A 20127-nucleotide genomic window follows, 5' to 3' on the forward strand; every position below is an offset into this window, starting at 1 on the left:
TTCATATTCTGACAATAGTTCATACGCTGGAGCTTCTGTTATTATTAGTTGGGGCGCTGTCGATGGTTCAGCTGATTGCCCTGCTGCCGATATGCCAGCCGATTGCTCTGCTGCCGATATGCCAGCCGATTGCTCTGCTAACCCTTGAATGTGGCTCTCTGGTATTACCATCAGGGCTGTGTGGAGGGTGGCTAGAGCACAAGTTCCTTTCCACGATGCGGGGAGGTGCAGGTAAGCTTGTTTGCTGCAAATCCAGTACATGTCCATCAGTGCAGCGGTGCCTTTCTTCATGTCGGGTATTATGACCGTCTTGTTACATTTCCTTGTCTCTCCCATGTTCACACTTCCCTCCCCATGGAAACACAGCTCATGTGGCACCTCTTTCTGTATTTTGATAAGCTTTTCTAATGCTGCGACCCACGTTAGCTTTGTGATATGTCACGACCAGATGGGGTCACACACCCCCTTTATCCATTGGAAAGTGTCATTGGATAGGCCTCGAAGTGCTTCTGCTTTGCATTCGATAGTTTCTTCGTGCCACTTATTTTCTGCGTATCGCATCCCCTTGGTGACAAGAAATGGTTCCTTGAGGCAAATTACTCCTTGGCGTCTGCTTGTGCACGTTTTCTCATTCTCCAGTTTTTTCAATGTGACGGTGTGCGCTTGGAACGTACTCTTTATTCTGCATAAAACCAGATGAATTAAACATTGGGCCTCCGACAAGGGTACTTCCTACGGTACTAACATTTTCGGTGTTCCTGATGCGTGCAGAATGAGTGAACAGACGTAGCAGTTTTCATTTGTTGCTTGCTTCGCCGTGGCACTCATGTCGGAATACCATTTATTTGATTGATCAGGGTGGCGGGGATCTTCTATTTCGTCTAACCCCAGGTCATGATAAATGTCGTATCTTTTCCCTCCCGCCCCCCTTTTTCTCCTCCTCCTCCCTTCCTTGTTATTGTTTTTCACCCTTTTGTAATGTATTGGAAACATTCCAGCCCAGGTTGTATCATTGCTATTCAATATGGTATGTGTATCGTCATCAGTAGCAGCAATGTTGTGTGAGGTAGGGTGTGTGGTTGTCTGTGAATTAGTAATAGTGTTAATTAAATCATTTGGCCAATAATAATCTCCATCTTATTCGTTATATCCGTAAACATTACTCATATTTATATTGAAACGTAACACTGACACACTTGTTGATCCTACAGTGATGTATTCTGAGGGTTGCATCACATCTCTATTTCCATATAGTCTTTACCCCAGTCCATATCATGTGCGATCCTTCTTGTATCATGTTAGCCCCGCTTCCTCCACTGTGCATGTCATTAATAAAAGATAAAAGGGCATAACACCAAGCTGCGAAAAACAACATTACTGACATCAAAACTGCAGCACATTTCAAAACACATTCAACGTTACTGAACCTTTTAGCCCTAATGGCGTCCCTATCACTATCTAACATTAATTGGTTCTCCGCGATTGTAGTTCGTTGGGCCATTTGTCACCTGGAGGGGCGATAATAAATTCGTTAAGTCACCACAATATATACATGTATTTACATTTTTTGTTCAACTTCATGTTTAATCATTATTTTTAGTCATGTTTGTTAATTTACTCTATTGCACATGTACTTTTGCAATAGCGACAATGATAGTAAAACAGTGATGGAGAAAAGCGTGAAACAATAATCGAAACGAAGGTGGAAGGTAGAGATAGAGAGAGTTGAGGTGTATGGAGAGGATATCGATCAATTAAAGAGGAAAGGAGGAAAACATAGAAACTATGGAAGTAGGAGATAAGTCGTGCAGAACAAAATACATATAACTTTTATCTCTGCATGTTCTCTTTACTGACAATTTGGTTATCCTTTTTCAACCTCATTTGTGGTACCAGTGGCACCATCTTGCGCCTACTGGGGGATTGTACTATCGTGTGCCCTCCTCACGTCTGATAAGTGCACCCAATACTTCAATCCTTTCACCTTCACCGCAGTGGGTGTACTATAGATGACCTCATAAGGGCCATGAAACCTGGGTGAATTCCACCTCCTCACATAGCTGCGGACGTACACATGTGCTCCTGGCATCAGTGGCCCGCTTGAACTGTCTGTGGCCGGTTTGGTGTTGTCAGTCGCCACATTTTCAGTAAAAGGTGGTGCTATTTGTCGCACTATGCTGCGTACTGCGCGTGATAACTGGGTCAGGTATTCCTTGAACTCTTCCCCCAGCACTGTGGCAGCCTTGTGCGCATCCGATGCTCTTCTAGTCGGGGATACTGGTGTGTGTATTCGCCTCCCAGTCATGATTTTGTGGGCGCTCAGATGGTGGTCTTTACATGGTTGCGTCCTGAGTTGGAACAGTGCTAGGGGCAAGCAATACACCCAGTTCTTCTTCAGTGTGTTACACAGCTTAGAAAACTTACTCTTCAGTAATCCGTTGATTTTTTCTACCATCCCATTCACCATTGGATGATAAATTGAGCATAGTTTGTGTTTTACCCCCAAGAGTGATGTCACTTCCTTGAAGAGGTCATTCACAAAGTGCGTACCATTGTCTGATCTTATCACATCGCATATTCCCCATCGGGAAAACACTTCCCGAACAAGGAACTTGGCCGCACACTTCGTCGTCTGGGTGGGGACATGGGCCCGCTTCAACCCATCTTGAAAAGGGGCACACCACCACAATCAAATATCTTGCTCCAATACACCACTCTCCCATATCAGCAGAGTCTATATGGAGCTCTCTAAATGGTCCTGTTGGTCGTGGCAGGGTACCGCGCAGTGTTCTCAATGTCATTCCTGAATTATATGTTTCGCATGTTATGCATTCTACAATGAATTTTGACAGGTGCTCTTGCAAATTGGGGACGAACCAGTGTTCCTGGATGTCTGCGGCAATGTGTTGCTTTGCTACATGGCCGGGGAAATGCAGCTGTTGGAATGCTATTTCTAGTTATTCTACTATTAGCTCATTCAACAATGTCACGTGCTGTACTGGAGAACCGTCTGCCCTCCTGAATCCCTGTCTACGCCACTGTGACAACCCTGAGTACACTGTGGTAGTTGCATATGCCGAGTCTGAGTATATTGTGTTAAAACGTGTACGTTGCGGCTTTAAATTATTATTTCATATGCTGTTGCTCTTTGTGTCGTTAGTGTTGATTTTGATCGCTCAAGGATGGCGAATAGGGAATATTCCGCATATAGCGTTACTGAACATCCCATGACAATGGTGGCGCTCTTTTCAATCACGAAGGCCACAGCTGCGAGAGCCTGTTCGCACGCGAAATGGCCTTGCATTACTGGGTCTAGTGTCCCACTGTAATACGCCAATGGTTTGTGACCTAAAGATGTTTTTTGTGTCAGTACTGCCGTCATCAGTGCTCCATTACAGTGTGAAAACAATAAAAATTCCCTCTCATAATCTGGGTTCGCAAGGACTGGGGCATCAGCAATGAGGTCTATTAGTTTCAAATACTGTGTTATTTCCTGTGTCCACTTTATTGCGGCTCTATTTTTCTGTGCCTCTTTTAATGCTTGTTTTAAGGGGCGTGTGTATGCCGCGTAATCAAGGATCCATGCTCAGCAAAAGTTACACATGCCGAAAAACTTTTGCATGTCTTTCACAGTATTTGGGATTATTATTTCACATAAAGCAGCTGCTCTGTCTGGGAGTATTTGCTTCCCATCTTTTGATATTAACTGTCCGAGGTATACAACCTCGGCGAGACAGTATTGCAATTTTCCTTTGTCCACCTTGTACCCCTTGGAAGCTAGCACATTCAGTAGTGCTATTGAGTCTTCTCTGCACTTTTCTTCTGTAGGGCTGCAGAGAAGTAGATCGTCTATGTATTGGATGATGGTACTCTGTACATCTATGTTTCCAATGTCCTCACATAACACCCTGTTAAAAATGCAGGGGCTTTCGCAATACCCTTGTGGGAGTCTGCGATGGTCATGCCTGTTGTTCCCTAATGTGAACGCTGTCAGGTATTGGGATCTTGGGTCGAGTGGTATGGAGAAGAAAGCATTCTTCAAGTCAATTACAGTGAAACATGTTGATTCTTTTGGTACACTGCACAATATTGATGCCGGGTTAGGCACTAATGGGAACTCTTTTTGAATGACGTCATTGAGTGAGCGGAGATCCTGGATCATCCTCCACGCCTCTCCTTTTGCTTTTTTGATCGGGAAAATCGCTGTATTACATGGGGAGTTTGATGGCACTATGATGCCTTGTTTTAGGAGTGCATGTATGGTTCCCTAATTCCCTCCTTTGCTTCTCTTGATATGGGATATAGCTTTACCCTCGGCAGTATTGCACCTGGCTTGAGTTTTATTTTTACTGGTGTCACCTCGTGCAGTAGCCCTACATCGTGGGGCCCTGTGGTCCAAATTTCAGGTGCTACCTTTGCCATATCTTCCTCAAATATAGTCATTGGGACATTAATGCTAGCCATCAGTTGGTTGTGTATCTCTCTGTACTGGATAATATCACATGGTATGCTTATTTCCATTATTATTTCTCCATCATTTTCACCATCAGTGAATAATTCCTCGTCTGTTATATCTCGTAGCATTATGTTTGGGTCTATGCATAACACAGTTCTCCACTCGCACCCATGTGCGTCCAATCCTATGACCACAATACATTTGCTGGATACTTGAACTGCCTCGATGTCTATGGACATTATCGTGCCTGGCACGACATCTGTGTGAGCAATTGGGCAGAATATGAAATCTGATGGTGTTCTCCATTCTTTTCTCGTTATCTCTGGTACCACTCATGCTAATACCTTGATGCCATAAATAAACATGCTTATATCAAAAGGTATCCCTCATACCACAACTTCATTCATCACTGTGCTGATCATCAACATGGCTCGTACTGGGCATACTCCTGGGGTTGAACACACTATTCCTCGTTCTGTAAACGAGATGGTCATATTTAATTTGATTAACAAATCTCTCCCCAGCAAATTGATCGGCGCGCCTTTGTGGTGCGCGCACGGTTTTTCCCCCCACCGGTATATCAAGATCTCTAGTTTAAGGAACTTTTAAAATAGCCCCAGAGAACCCATGCATCTCTAAATTCTTGCCTGAGAGCGGAAACCGCCCTTCCATAAGACATGATTTCTCCGCTCCTGAGTCTACCATAAAGATAAACTGCTTATTTCCTATCTCTGCCCCCACTAGTGGTTCCTCTTCTGCACATAGGGTGGTGGATAGGACTGGATACGCAAGTATTCCCTGTGGGCTGTCCTAATCTGAATGTCTTTCTTGCCCTGGCACTGAAAAGACATTGTCTCCAACCACGGTCACGCCACGGTATGGTGCGGGCGCACTGTTTGCGGCTGTTGCGTAACAATTATTGTTTGCGTTTCCTACTGCGTTTTGTCTTACCATGGGTTGTGCCGGTGGTTGCTGTCCTTGCTGCATCTGAGGTTCATTATAGCATTGGTCTTGCTGTCTCCCTCCTCCCATCGGTAGTCCATAGGGGCTACCTGGGTGTGGGCACCCCCAACCTTGTTCGTTGCCCCTGGAAATACCCTGAAGGCCGCATTCTACAGTCTCTGGAGTAGTGTCCCCATCTCCCACAATTCCAGCATGACCCTTGTGGTCCGCCTCTCATGCCTTGACCACCAAATCCTCTATTCCCCATACCTCGAAACCCCCCTCTCTGGCCACGGTACCCACCTCTTCCTGGCCTTTCTTGCCACTGTTGTCCACCGTATTGCTCTTCTCTGTTCCACTGTCCTTGTCCTCCTGTGGCCCGCAGTGCCGCTATTGTTGCTGGTCTGTTTCCTGCTCCTTCACCCCCCTCGTTTTCTCTGTAGGTGGCTATGCTGGCATTGACGGCGGCGACCTTCACTAATTTGTTCTGTACCAGCTTTGCTTCGTCTGCCAGCCTTTTTTGTGCTATCTCCTTTTCTCTCTCTTTGATCGTCCTGCAGTGGTGCACAATTATGCTCTGTATTTCAGGCCAGCCCTTGGCTTCTGTCCCAGCTATTTTGTCCAAGGCCTTCTGCACCTCCTTCGGGAGCCCCTTTTTAATGATAAAGTAAAACGAGGCGGTGGACTGGTTCCACGCCGTGCCAGTTTCGCTTCTCCATAAATCCTGCACCCGCAGTATGAATTGCGTTGGATCCTCGTTCTCCTCCATTGTGCACTGCATCACTAAATGTAAATCTGGAATATCTGGAAACGTGCGCCTTAATTCATCCCATACTTGTGCTCGAACGTTATTGAACGCCGACCCATCGTGGCGGTCACAACTCATTGTTACTCTGGGGAATCCGGCCTTTTCCCACACTGTGTCTGCTTGGTCACCAATTGTTGACACTAATGAGCTTTTCACATCCCCTATCGCTAGCGGCACTCCTGCTGTGTTTTTCTCAAAGGCGTGTATCCATTTCCCAGCCCCTGGGGAGGACCTTTAGCAAGTTGTTTTTATCCATTTGAGCCCATGGAATGTAGTGTGGCCTACCTGCTCCTTTATGTATCAATGGCATTTGTAACTTGTGTTTCTTTCCTACCTTACTTACCGCACCTTTCTTTATTTTACTTACCATCATATTTCCCCCTCGCTGTCTTAGTCTACCCTGCCATAGTGGTGGCGATGGTGTGTCTGGGTAACGGCGGTTTGGCAGTGGGGACCCAGCCTCGACAGCTGCCTCTTCATATTCGTCTAAGTCACTCCACACCTCTTCTATTTCTGATTCTTGCTCATTGTTCCCTTCACATCCTTCCCCTCTCTCACTTTCTGGGGTGGGTGGGCGTATAATCCTCATGGGTTTGTCATTTAGATGAAACAGGAACTCCCCTGACCGCCACTCTTTCTCTTGCCCTTGTGGCATGCGTGTTACTTGTGATGATACTGATCGCGCTGGCTCTGAGATTGCTTGCGTCACTTCCCCTGCTGTGCTCAATGTTGGCGTTAGATCCGCCATGGATAATGGTGGCACCTCTCCTCCCCCTGGCAGCATTTGGCCTCTATCGCACAATGCTCTTAGCCGCGTAATTTCCATCTGTGCATGAGCTAGCTGGCGGTCTAATTCTCCAGTGAAGTGTGCCAAATTCACGGGGGGTGCACTTGTTGGGCCATACAAACCTCCTTTATCATAGGGTGGCGGTGCCGTGGCAACTGCTCCGATTGAGGGTGCGGGGGTGGGACATGCTGGTATGTACAGGGGCTCAATGTATCCTACTGCTGGCCTTGACGTTAAAGGATATATTTTGTTTGTATCGCCTTCAGCTGTAGTGGTTGTGCACTTGCCCTTTGGCGTTCCGCCTTACCTCTTCCTGCGTTTTCTGTGTTTCGTTCGTTCTTTCTTTATTTACCTCTGCTGTAGGCGTAACTTCTTCAAACATTCACCACAAGTCTAGTACTTCTCTTCTATTCTGTAGTTGTTTCCCCTTATACCTTGCTAACAAGTGTGTGGATACTAAATCTAACACCCTTTTATCGAATGACCCACCTTCTGTCCAAATTGGCATCACACTGTCTCCTTTTATCTCCGTCAACCATTGATCGTGGTATTTTTATATTTTCTCACTGTATAACGGAAGGTGCTGACAAATATGTGCTAGTGGTGTTATTCCCCCATAACAATATTTTTTTTTCTTCTTTCCCTTTGTCTGTACTTGCCCTTCAACCTCCCTTTCCCTTTAATCACTTCTTCACTGGTCTTTCTTTCCTTCTAGCTGGACAATACACCACGAATCATCTCAGTTACTTGTAGTTTGTATGCACATATATGTATATATATATATATATCAATTTTCAAAGGTACCCTTATGCTGGTTGCATGTTCAAATTCAACAGTTCATTTTTGGCTATTTTGCCACTTTTATCCACAAATCAATCACAGTATTTGGATATCCTTGACAAAAATGGACAGAACACAAAAGCACATTTAACACTTATCATGCACATGCACTACCTGCGCGCTTTTCTCCCCGTTTTGTTCTTTTTACCACCCCTTCGCCTCTTTTACAAAAATCCTTTTGTACCCAGAAAAAGAATGTTCTAAATGACTACTCCGAGTCTACTCAATATACGAGACTCCTACTATTTTCTCTGTATCTTCACTTATTTATTCTGCACTGGACGAGACAATGCTACGCGGCGCCGCCTTCTACCCCTTTCGGGCTAGGATACCACTTTTCTTTTTTCTCTTCACTTCTTACAAAAACCTAATGGCCATATAAAGGACAGATCAGAAAAGCCTCATCATCACTCACACAGGCCCTACTCTTCCCTATAACCCATTACCACCTGTCCCCCATATTTCCCCCTTACCTTTCCTTCGTAACCTTCGCAACCGACACTCACGTGCCCAGTAAGGTGACTCGAGGGTCGCCGCTTGCAGTCCGACCCCAGTCAGGCTCGCACCCCAACCAAGCCATGGCCCGCCTCGGCGAGCAGCTTTTCAGTTGGGTATTCATCAACCGGGAATCCTTGACCCTTCTTCGTAGTGCGCACAGGCTGGTCGGCCGCGGAGGCGATGGTTTTGCTGGGGGGCGTCCTGGATCTCTCCGATCACGTCACAGGGGGTCACCAAATGTTTGTGCCCTCCCTGACTATACGTGTAAAAATGAATAATACACACACTCCCTGGACAGGGAATAAGGCACAAAAGAGCAGGCTGCGAGAGTTCAAGGAAAAGTTTATCTAGATCTCTGAGAGCGCTCTGACCACATCAAGGTTACAACACATTTATATAGGACATTGACATTTTTAACAAATTATGCTACGTTGGACCTGGATTGGTAAGCCGGGGTGGTGTCTTAGGTGTGGGCATCATCTCTTCCTTCGGGTTGGTTGCTTGGTTGGCGGGAGGATTGAAGTCAACAGTCTGCGCCTACAACAGCTACCTGAGGAGAGGGCAGGAGCCCCTCCTCATCCTCGCATCAGAAGCCGGAGCGGGGATCGAGCCATGCGGACGCACGGCTTCAAGCTACACCTTACCCTTCTTCTGAGTCCTCCGCCTTGGTAAGGCCCTTTTGCCCTCATTAACTCGACCCACGCAAAAGCACCTTCCTGCACTCCCGACAGAGCAGGCATAGCTGAAATCGCCCGCCTGACCTTCTTTGCCTGACCCGGTGATGTGGGGCGCAACGCGGCCCCATAACGAGGCTGGTGCCTCGTTGCTAAGCTAGTAGCCGCATTTAGTAGCGGCCATATCCGCCGGCAGGCGGAAACGCCGGCAGCCGCCTACGAAGGCCCATACAAAGGCCCCTGTTTGCCCCCAGTGAGCCCCAGTCTGCGCCTACAACAGCTACCTTAGGAGAGGGCAGGAGCCCCTCCTCATCCTCGCATCAGAAGCCGGAGCGGGGATTGAGCCATGCGGACGCACGGCTTCAAGCTACACCTTACCCTTCTTCTGAGTCTTCCGCCTTGGTAACGCCCTTTTGCCCTCATTAACTCGACCCACGCAAAAGCACCTTCCTGCACTCCCGACAGAGCAGGCATCGCTGAAATCGTCCGCCTGACCTTCTTTGCCTGACCCTGTGATGTCGGGCGCGACGCGGCACCATAACGAGGCTGGTGCCTCGTTGCTAAGCTACTAGCCGCATTAAGTAGCGGCCATATCCGCCAGCAGGCGGAAACGCCGGCGACCGCCTACGAAGGCCCATACAAAGGCCCCTGTTTGCCCTCTGTTCGCCTAACTGTGCGCATAAAGAACATTCACATAAACTGAATTCCAGACCCCTCGGTGAGTTCTAATATACTGTCTGCACTACTTCCGCACGTTGTGAAATTATGACTCTAGATTTATATGCTATAACCTTTTAGCATCAAAGCAAACACTGGAACCTGTCTCATCAATATATCAGGTTCAGGCCTACGTTACGGCACTGCCTGTACTTTACAGAGCAGAATAACGGGTTTACCAAGTATCTGGGACCAGCCTACTGTGTAACATTATTTAGTAACCGTTGTCGCCACATTGTCCTAATGTTCAGGCCTACTTTATAACGACCTACTGTACTACTATCTTAATGAGTCCAGGCCATTCTCCACCATCTGCACTCAGACCCTGGTCAGACCAGCCTACTCTGACTTAACACAGCAGACTGATTATGTTACTTCTTAGATATGGTAAGTGTCCTACCCGAATCCAGGCGCTACCTAACTCAGCATTTTGTACTATTCTGGACTTAGATGCCACCACACTGCACCATATGCTGCACCTTATGGTCGCTAATAGTCCACATCTGATCTGTGCTGTGCCTCATGGTCGCCAATAGACCACATCTGATCTGTGTTGTGCCTCATGGTCGCCAATAGACCACATCTGATCTGTGTTGTTCCTCATGGTCGCTAATAGACCACATCTGATCTGTGTTGTGCCTTATGGTCGCTAATAGACCACATCTGATCTGATCTGTGCTGTGCCTCAAAGTCGCTAATAGGCAACATCTGATCTGTGTTGTGCCTTATGGTCGCTAATAGACCACATCTGATCTGTGTTGTGCCTTATGGTCGCTAATAGACCACATCTGATCTGTGTTGTGCCTCATGGTCGCTAATAGACCACTTTTGATTTGCGTTGTGCCTTATCTGTAGTTACTACTGTACTTTACTACTGTAATGCCTATCTAGTGTCTACACATACGTTAATTGAATACACTAACTATTCTTGCTATTAACCTATGAACCTCACTACCCCCATTATTAGAGCCAAGTCACCCACAATGGCCACACTTAGAGGCGCCACTCTAACTATGGCTACCCTCCTCCCATTGCTCCAGAATATTTCACCTCAGAACCGCGCCCACACAACCCCACCACTTTACCCAGATCGTCTATCTCCAATAGTTTGGATAAATAGAATTGCCCGCCTACCCTCACCCTGCATACCCTGTCCCACACCCCTTAGAAACATAAGACTAGGTTCTCGCCTTGTTGCACCTACTACCACATTCCTAAACACAGCCCCACCGACCCTGATTAGAAATGATAGACTCAGCTATCGCACTAATCTTGATACAATACTCACCAGAATGCTCACCAATCAGACTAAGAACCCCACGCAGTCTACCTCACTTACTGACCTCCCACCGAGTCACAACCCTGCAATACCTCACTCGCCACCACACACGAAAGCCAACCCTCCACAAACCTCTATCAAGGGAGCTCTCATCAACGCTCGCTCATTGGTAGCCCACGCGACTGATGCCGCCGACATTATCTCCACTAACCACCTAGACTTTACCGCTATCACTGAGACTTGGCTCCACCCAGCAACTGGTCCCACAATAGCTCTAGCCACTCCGGACAACTACAACATCATTCGAGCTGACAGAAAAAATGGAATAGGACGAGGAATAGCAATTATTGCAAAATCCACCCTAAACATCAGAGAGGTAACCAGCACAACCCTACCCTCAGCCGAACTTTTATCTGTCAAACTCCCATTATCTGACACACAAACCATCCTGATCCATATCATAAACAGACCACCAGGACCCCCCTCTACCTTTGAAGAGGAAAATCTGGCACTAAAGAACTTTTCTCTATATAGAACTTGAATCACCATTGCCTCCTACAGAGGACTGCATCAAAGACAAGGCCTGGTGTAACAATATCCAGCTTGTCCTCGCTAACAAAATTGCCCTCCTACAAACTAAGATAGAAGCAAAAAAAGCTAGCCTTGCCTTCAAACAGAACCCCAGCAGTAAAATAAACCACACCACCCCTAATTGCCCCTCCTTCCACTTCTCACCAGTCACAGAAAAGGAAGTAATCAAGATAATCGCCAGTCTCAAACCATCCAACTGCAAAGGTGACATTTGTCCCGCATCTGTCATCAAAGACGGTGCTAATGAGCTAGCCCCTCTTATCACCTCTCTGATCAACTCCTCCTTCAAAAACTCAGTGGTCCCCAACAACCTTAAATAAGCGTGGATCCTACCCCTGCTCAAAAAACCTAGCCTAGATTCCAACATCCCCACAAACTACAGGCCCATCACCACAGTCCCATTTCTTCTCAAAATCTTGGACAGGGTAGCCTATCTCCAAATACAACAACATTTGGAAGACAACAACCTCCTAGTCCTGCGACAATCCGGCTTTAGACCAAGGCACGGGACTGAAACTGCCCTCTTGGATCTAAAAATCCAAATGGATGACGCCAAAGACAAGGGCAAACTGGCCATCTTGCTCTTGTTGGATCTCTCCGCCGCCTTTGACCTGGTTGACCACCAGATCCTCACCCAACACCTCTCCTCGGCTGCTGCATTCTCTCAGAATGCCACTAAGTGGATCCAGTCATTTCTGTACGACAGGTCGACTAGAGTCTTCGCCCCCACTGCGGCTGCGGACCCTATCCCAATCACATGTGGAGTGCCCCAAGGCTCTTGCATCTCCCCTACACTTTACAACATCTTCACGAAGCTCCTATTTGACCGTCTTGATGATCTGGGTGTCAGCTACACTAATTATGCCGACGACACCCAGGTCCTCATCACGCTTACTGGTAGCTACGAAGAAGATGTTGCAAAGCTTAATTATATCTACCTTGAAATCCAAGCCTGGATGGCCACACACAGTCTTTGCCTAAACGACGATAAGACAGAACTGCTTATCGTAGGCTCCCAGGCTCTCCTCAACAAATTGGACCAAAGATACCAATCCTTTACCATCAATGGCAACATCATAAAAGTATCCAAAGAGGTCAAAACACTAGGTGTATACCTCGACTCTACCTTGTCACTAAAGAAACAAATAAACTCCACCATCTCAGCTACCGCATACACCAATAAATTGATCAGTGCCTGTAGGCCTTTTCTCTCCACCTCTTGTTGCCTCACCCTATCTAGAGCGCTGATTTTGCCTAAATTAGACTATTGCAACACACTCTACTTAGGTACTGCCACAAAAAACTTGAACAGGCTCCAGATCCTGCAAAATAATAAACTAAGATGTGCCCTCAACCTCCAGCGCAAGGCACACACATCCACGGTTAGCAAAGAAGTCCACTGGCTCCAATCTGCGACAGAATTAAGCTAAGAACCCTGGTCATCGCCCACAAGGGCCTGTCACGTACTGCACCACGCTACCTTTCAGACAAATTCTCTAGACACTGCCCCATTAGACCCACAAGAACTCCTTACCTGCACCAACTAAAGATGCCCAACTATAACCTAAAAACAGCAGGAGGCTCCAGTTTCCCAGTGCTCGCAGCACAATGTTGGAACACCCTCCCTCCTACAATTAGATCGGAAACTGCATTCTGGTCATTCAGAGCCATGGTAAAATCATGGCTACTAGCCTAAACAACTAGACTCCCACCGACACGACCGGCTAGCTGCCTCTCTTTACCTGCAGTAATACAGCCTACTCAGGACCAACCTGTAACCCGGTCCTCATTCGCCACTGTAACTACTTTGTGCCTATTCTTTGTATATTCTATTCTCTGTACATTTTACTCTTGTATGTAAACATTCAGAGCCTGGACTAATGTATGCTCTTTCAGTTGTATTATGATGCTTGTGTAACGATATGTAACTCTGCTGTGCACATGATTATGCGCCCAGCTACCTGAGGGTGTCGTACGCGCTTTATAAATAAACAAACTAAACTAAACTAATCTGTGCTCCGGATGGGTGAAGGTCAGGTCGCTGTGAAACATGGTGGTCACTATCTAAGCTAAGAAAATACATTCTGAATAATGTATGCACTAAATAATCGTTGATCAAAAAGACCCTCAGTAGTGTATCATGTCATTGTACAAATCACTCAAGGGTTTATATCATCTATAACATTTGGGTTATACAGGTCACAGGTTTACGGGCCTTGACCACTATAATACTGTCATTGAACTGTAGGGTTAGTCTCAAAAGAATCTCAGGTATGTGGCATTTGTTCGTATAGGGCACGATATACTGCTGCAGGCGTCTAATGTTAGTTGAGGGTTTGTTAGGTGGGCTTCGTAGCATGGTTGGCAGTCTGGCACATGAATGGAATGCCTTGCAAGGACACAGGGTTAGAATGGCAATAAGTTTCAACTGGCGAGGGTAAGAGGGCAAGGACACTTTTGTGGAGATGGACGAGCTATGTGCTTGGCTCATGTTGGTTCACATGCAGGACAGTGATCTCAGAGGAAAAGAGATGTGTTACATTTATTATGTGTTGCAAGCAGCTCCAGCTTCAGCGTGAGAATGGAGCTGCAGAGTTTTCCAGTTGGAGTGGGAATGAGGGTGGGGGCCATGTGCTCCGAGCTGCTGCAGCGGGGAAAAGGGAGAGAGGCATTTTGTACTATCACAGTGAGGCCTGTTCACCAAGATGGAGTCGAAAGGGGGTACAAAAAATGGATGCCCCGTGTCCTGCTCGGTGGTCCCATCTACGCGAATGTAATCCAAAGTTAACATCGCGTAAGGGCGAGGGGCGTACCCACCACTAGAGGCACTTGGTCCGAGTTTTGTACTGAGAAGTGATGGCAGAGAGGGGCCCATTGGCCCCTCGCTCCCACACACTTCTGTCGTTGACTTCTGCCTGGCCTAACACTTGGTTCCCTTTTCCACGATGAATGCTTAAAAGTTTGTCGAGTTATGTATTTCTTTAACACAAAGTTCATTGTTTCTTGCAGTAAAGTCCTCAGCCTCTCTCTGCAGGTTCTATATGCCAAGTTTATGACTTTACACACATTCTATACGGTTTGCTTTTCTCAGGAAAAACAAATATTCCTTAACACAATTCCATCATATCTCACTTGGTGTTCGACAATGACATTGTCTTGTTAAACAACGGAACTCTCTAGGTTCTGTCTCTTCCCAGTTGTGTTCACTATGTTTCGTTGTTTCAGGACTTCCCAAAATCCTCTGGGCTTCTGCCATGCTTGCTCTAGCAGGGCCTCAGTAGGGCATCTGGCCATTGGGGTTTTCCGGGCTCCCGTAACAACAGTGATGTCTCCAGCCTTGTGTTTGGATGGATCTCGGTTTTGCAGGACTCCTCAAAGCCCTCTGGCCCTCGGATAGGCTTATTTAAGTAGGACCTTGGTAGGATGTCTGTCCATTCAGGTTTTCTTGGACCCCATAAGTCTTGTTGTTTCTAGGGCCCGTGGCATCACAGTTGGCCCCTCCCAATGGCGTTACCTCTTTGGGAGCATTCCCTTTCCTTCCGCTGCTCGGTTTGGCAGCTAACATACTTCTTGTGTGGGGATAGGGGATCCGACTTCTCCTCTGGATTATGGTGCCTGCATCAGTTAACGGCCCCAGCCCGTAAGCTACCTCTCTCTCTGACCATGTGTACATAGATGCGTGATGCATGTTGAAGTGTTATGCTTGGTCTTGTTTGAATGGATAATTAATCAGAGCTTTGCCTGAGTAGATTTATGAGCACCTACTTTAACAGTGAATGTTGAAACTTAACTGGTGTGATATCAGAAGGGTACACAGTTAATTAGTTCTACTATAGACCCAAATAGTGGACTTGGACTCCACCTGCCTGCTTTTTGGTTACTTCTCTCTCGCCCATTGGATCGAACACCCATCCTAATGGTGTAATTTGCCCTGTGAGCTGTTCATATGTTTGCTTGTTGCATCTCCTGGTACATATTCAGGGCAATGGAAAATGGGGCGACCTAATTGCGGTAAAAAGTGCCACTTGGATTGGCATGTTGTATGATCCGTTTCTGGCATTCCCCAGATGGCATAATCAGTGAAGCGTGTGGGATGGGGGAGCAGACATTTCTACATAGGACAGCAACAATATGGACCAGGACATTTTTTTTAATTCTTTCTCAGCTGCTGAGTGTTTCTTTTTCCCTTGCCTTTTTCTGGGCCTGCTTGCGGAACCAACTTAAATGACATACGGAGCTTGAAGAAGGTTGGAGAAGAATGATACAAAAAAGGGGGGAGGGCATACAGAATATACAGGTAAGAATACCTTGTTAACCCAACTGGACACCCCATGTTCCAACTTCGGATCCTCAATACATTGAGTCAAACCAAGCTCTTCCACCTTTGACTATGGCCTAGTGTTGCAGGCTTCAGTCAACAGGGAGAAGCACATTACATTTCGAATATTTATCCCTCAGAATTCTATACATTAAATGCTTGCAACCTTTGAATCTGCTTTCTTTTGGCTATCAATAATTTCTGGTTGTACCTCTTGTGGAAACATCTCTCTTTGGAAGGGAATCGGGGAACCTCTTTTTGAAAAACTCAGAATTCTATACACTATCTTCTGAACCTTACTTGTTTTTCACTATGTCTAATGGCTGGTTTCACCTCCTCTTTCTCTACCCAACAGGACCTTGTTGAGAATGTGGAAAATGGAAGCTGTGTGGCCTCAGATGAAACGGTCCCAAGGACAGCACCATCCCCCCTGCTTGAAAAGAAGGATTCCAAGATCAGGGAGGAGAGGCGTCCAATCACTGTCCATTTTGGCCAGGTAGGTTTTAATTTGGGGTTCTTACAATATGCTGTTCGTTAGTATATTCACCACAGTTGCTTCTATTTGCATGAAACAGTGCGTTATACCAAGCAAGTATAACTGATTCGCCAGTGCGCAACGCAGGAGACAGCCGGCGGACAAGTCTATGAAGGTTGTGGGCACCTTTGCTTGGACTGGTCCAGGGACTCAGTCTGTTTGGTGTGTCTGTTCTTGGTAGTCGTTCAGATAGTTGGGTATGATGGACAAAACCGTACCATCATACATGATGAGGAGTGACCTTCTGGGTGATAACATCTTCAATTCTTCCATTTATCAGCCAGCGCTGGGACTTTTAATAAATAAGCCATTTCACAGAACATTTGTTCATTCCCCTACTTTTTCTCTTGAAACGTGTATACAATATACTCTTGTCTGATTTCCCTACCTGTTTGCAAAGAGACGCAGCTGAAGTTAGCAATGCTAATCTATACGCTCATTCTAAATTCACCAGGCTAGCCTCTGCATCATAGAAGGTCTTTGTTCAATTGATTTAACTACCTCTTAAAAAAGATACAGCACTTGATAAAATGTGCTGTATTCAGATTTTAGTCTTTTATCACTTTGTTTTTTAGGCGACAGTGACTGAACCAAACACAGGATGTAGTAGATTTTGAGAATAGGTTTCATAGAATCTTCAACATTTCACCAAACCCACAAAACCTTTTTTTAAAAAAATCATTATGTTTTTTGTTATCAGTGGTTTATCACCTTTTCTTCAATTGGTTTGAAAAGTGGTGTAATCATAACCAAATTGAGTCCGACAACACCTCCAATGACACTCACACCATCAAAGCAGAGGTTGTTTAGTTGACAAAATGGTTTTTGGGACCTTTCACATTGCTTGATTGATATGTCAGGGGATGGAGCGAAAAAATTATATTTGATCTCAAATGTGTTTATAAAAAAAAGACATTTGTTTTTTGAGGAGGCAGGGTGTCATCTGTAGTTGGAAAATCCTGGGACTCACTCATTTCTAAGTTTTAAGGATTGTACATGTTTTTTTTTTAAAGATGTTTCAGACATTTTACGTGGATAACTGTATATACCATCATGTGTAACAATGTTCTGCCATTAAGGTGATATATGTGTTTCTGATATTGGCATACCGGGAATTCCAGAAATGTGTGCCCAGCTGTAGCAAAGCCTGCCCTCTGGGGATGTATGTTTCACTAAATAAATGAAATGTTGCTGTCCTGAGGATGAGCTTAGGGCCTGTGTGGGATGCCAAGGAGACTAACTCGCTGAGGTACTGGGGGCGTTTCTAGTTCGGGGACTGATTGAGCCAATGCAGGGTTACTGAGAAGCATTGGAGGGTACAACAGAAGTAGGTGATGCATGTTATTTTTGTAAGGGGAAGAGCAGGCTAGCCACTGGCTCTGCACTACTTCTAGAAGATCACATTGGGAAAGATTGGCTTATAACATGTTAGGGTGATTGTCATGGATATAACACTGTATCACAATTAGGAGTGTAAACAAAAGGATACAGGTCTACGACCACCTTAAAGGATACAAGTGTTGAGGGCAATCTCCTGGTCTTGAGGATTCAGGAAACGGCTCGAGTAGAACGATCTGGTCAAAAATGAGACCTTCCAATTGATGACACTCTGTGACTGTATTATTTCCTCAGTCAGAAGGAGGAATCAATGGAAAGGGCAGGAAACACAAAACACTCGCCAGGCTGTGAGAATAATAAGGAATATGTCAGTATGCAATCAACTTGTTTGATCCTATCACTATGTGAATTACAAAGTAACCACTAACCTGTTGGCGTATGTAACTTCAGAACAAGTCCGTCACAGAGAACACCAAGTCAATCCCAGAGGAAAACAACAACAGGGAAGGAAGGTTAGTGTAGGAAACTAATCCCGAACGGCATGAGGGTCACGCTAGTGCCGGGTTGGTGCACAACTGGATAGCGTCCATAAAGTCTCGTGCACATGTAAACAATGGTGGAAAATAGAGTAAGCAGAATTGGTGTGTAGTAGTTCTTGACAGCAGAAAGTAACTAATGCCCTTGAGACAGAATATAGACAGTGCTCAGGAGGAAATCCAAACTGGTGGGTTAGTACGCAGTTAGAGCAGAAGAGCACTAACCATGGAGTCTTGGAGGAAGAAGGCTTCTAATGTTTATGTTAGTGGAACTTTGACAAACAATTAAACCGCAGTGTAATTGCGGTTAAGATAAGCAGGTTGGAACAACCGCTGTGTTAGCGCGGCTGAATATACTGAAACCAGAGCAGCCTCTGTGTAACCGCGTCAACGTGGCTGAAGGTAAGTAAAGAACCACGCTGGCTGCTGTGAGACGTAGAAGGCAGCAGGGGAGGATGTAAATACAGGAGCAGCCTAGCACGGATCTGAGGAGAGTTAGTCTGCTTTGTTGTAACAGGCAGCGGACGGTATCGAAATCTCCCTTTAGGAACGGGAAACAAAAAACCAGGTAGTACCACTTGGAAGAAAGCACCAAGTAGCTCAAAAGGAATCCGCAATAAATGTAGAAAAGTAACAGATCCACATGATTCCAACGGAACGAAGCTTCAGGAGAAGAAACCGGCGAAACAACTTAATCAGAAGCAGCTAGCGAAGTCTACAACGCTGCTAAATAGGTCGTAGCTGATCAGAAGATTAGGACCAGCACACGTGACATTAGCGGCATGAATTTTGAAAATGCTGCTTTCCTGGCAAGGAATCAAACAATCTCCATCTCGTATAGGACGGTCTAGCTGTTCTATGTGCAAAATGAGTCCCTCGAAGGCGAGGAGCCGTGGGCACAAGAGGAACAGGGGTGACAGGTGTGACAGTTGAAGCCAAGAAACCGACTAGATACAAGCAGTGCTTTAAATGAACCGGCCCTCAGTACCTGCACTTCATATTTTTGGGCATTTGAGTACCGGCACTTCTCTACACCTGAAAGAGTGTACTGGTACTCAGCTATACTGCGAGGTGAAAATGAAAGCTTTTCATTTCACTTTATCGCAATTGAAAGGATTAAGCTTCTGCAGCCTTTGCTAGGGAAAGCACTACCCTGTTCCCCCTCCTCTCTCCTCCACCCATACTGCCCATAATTTCTCCTTCAGTGCCCACCCTGCAGAACAAAAGGATAGATAGACATGCAATGCTGAGCTCTCAGCACGCTAGGCGTGGAACACAGTTTCGCTAAGTGGTTTAACCTGTTATCATTGGTGTCCTTTGATGGGGCAGGGATTGCTTTGGCAAGCCTGGGAAATTACTTTTTTAAAGATGTTTCTTTGTCATTAGCAGTGCGTATTCTAAAAGCTAAATGTTTAAGTAATGGGAGTTGTGATGGAACGTTTTTGACTGAAAACTATCGCACAGTTCCAGTTACCTACCGAATTTCTTATTAGGCAATGAAAGCGAGCCATAATAAAACTCCTCTTCTAAAGCTTTGTTTACAGATATATCTGCTAGTTTGATACGCAATAAAGAAAGTCTCATTTAATATCGATATTCAGACTTTCTAAACACAATGCATAGCACCAAACCTGAAGTGTGTGTGACAGGATCTCACATACACTGCTTTACTAAAGTGTGTGCTCCTTGCCACATAATTAAATCTCACTGGGCATTGCCTACCAAAAGGGCGTGCCTAAAAGAGACCTGTGGCCAAGGTGCCTTGCCGAAACGACTGGCTGCGACAGCGTTCCGCCCAAATTTCCGGC

The 20127-nt window shown here is 45.9% G+C and overlaps 1 protein-coding gene across 4 annotated transcripts in view; it reads left to right on the forward strand.

The window, feature by feature from the left end:
• The window catches only part of DENND1A (DENN domain containing 1A), a 2718319-nt gene that overhangs the window by 2193945 nt on the left and 504247 nt on the right, over nt 1–20127 (forward strand). For all 4 annotated transcript variants that reach the window (XM_069609457.1, XM_069609459.1, XM_069609458.1 and 1 more), the window contains exon 19: nt 16266–16406. In XM_069609457.1, coding sequence (XP_069465558.1) covers nt 16266–16406 — 141 coding nt within the window. The remainder of the gene's footprint in view (nt 1–16265; nt 16407–20127) is intronic.

This window comes from Ambystoma mexicanum, chromosome 8 (assembly GCF_040938575.1).
Source record: "Ambystoma mexicanum isolate Mex_15411 chromosome 8, UKY_AmexF1_1, whole genome shotgun sequence".
NCBI classification, from domain to species: domain Eukaryota; kingdom Metazoa; phylum Chordata; class Amphibia; order Caudata; family Ambystomatidae; genus Ambystoma; species Ambystoma mexicanum.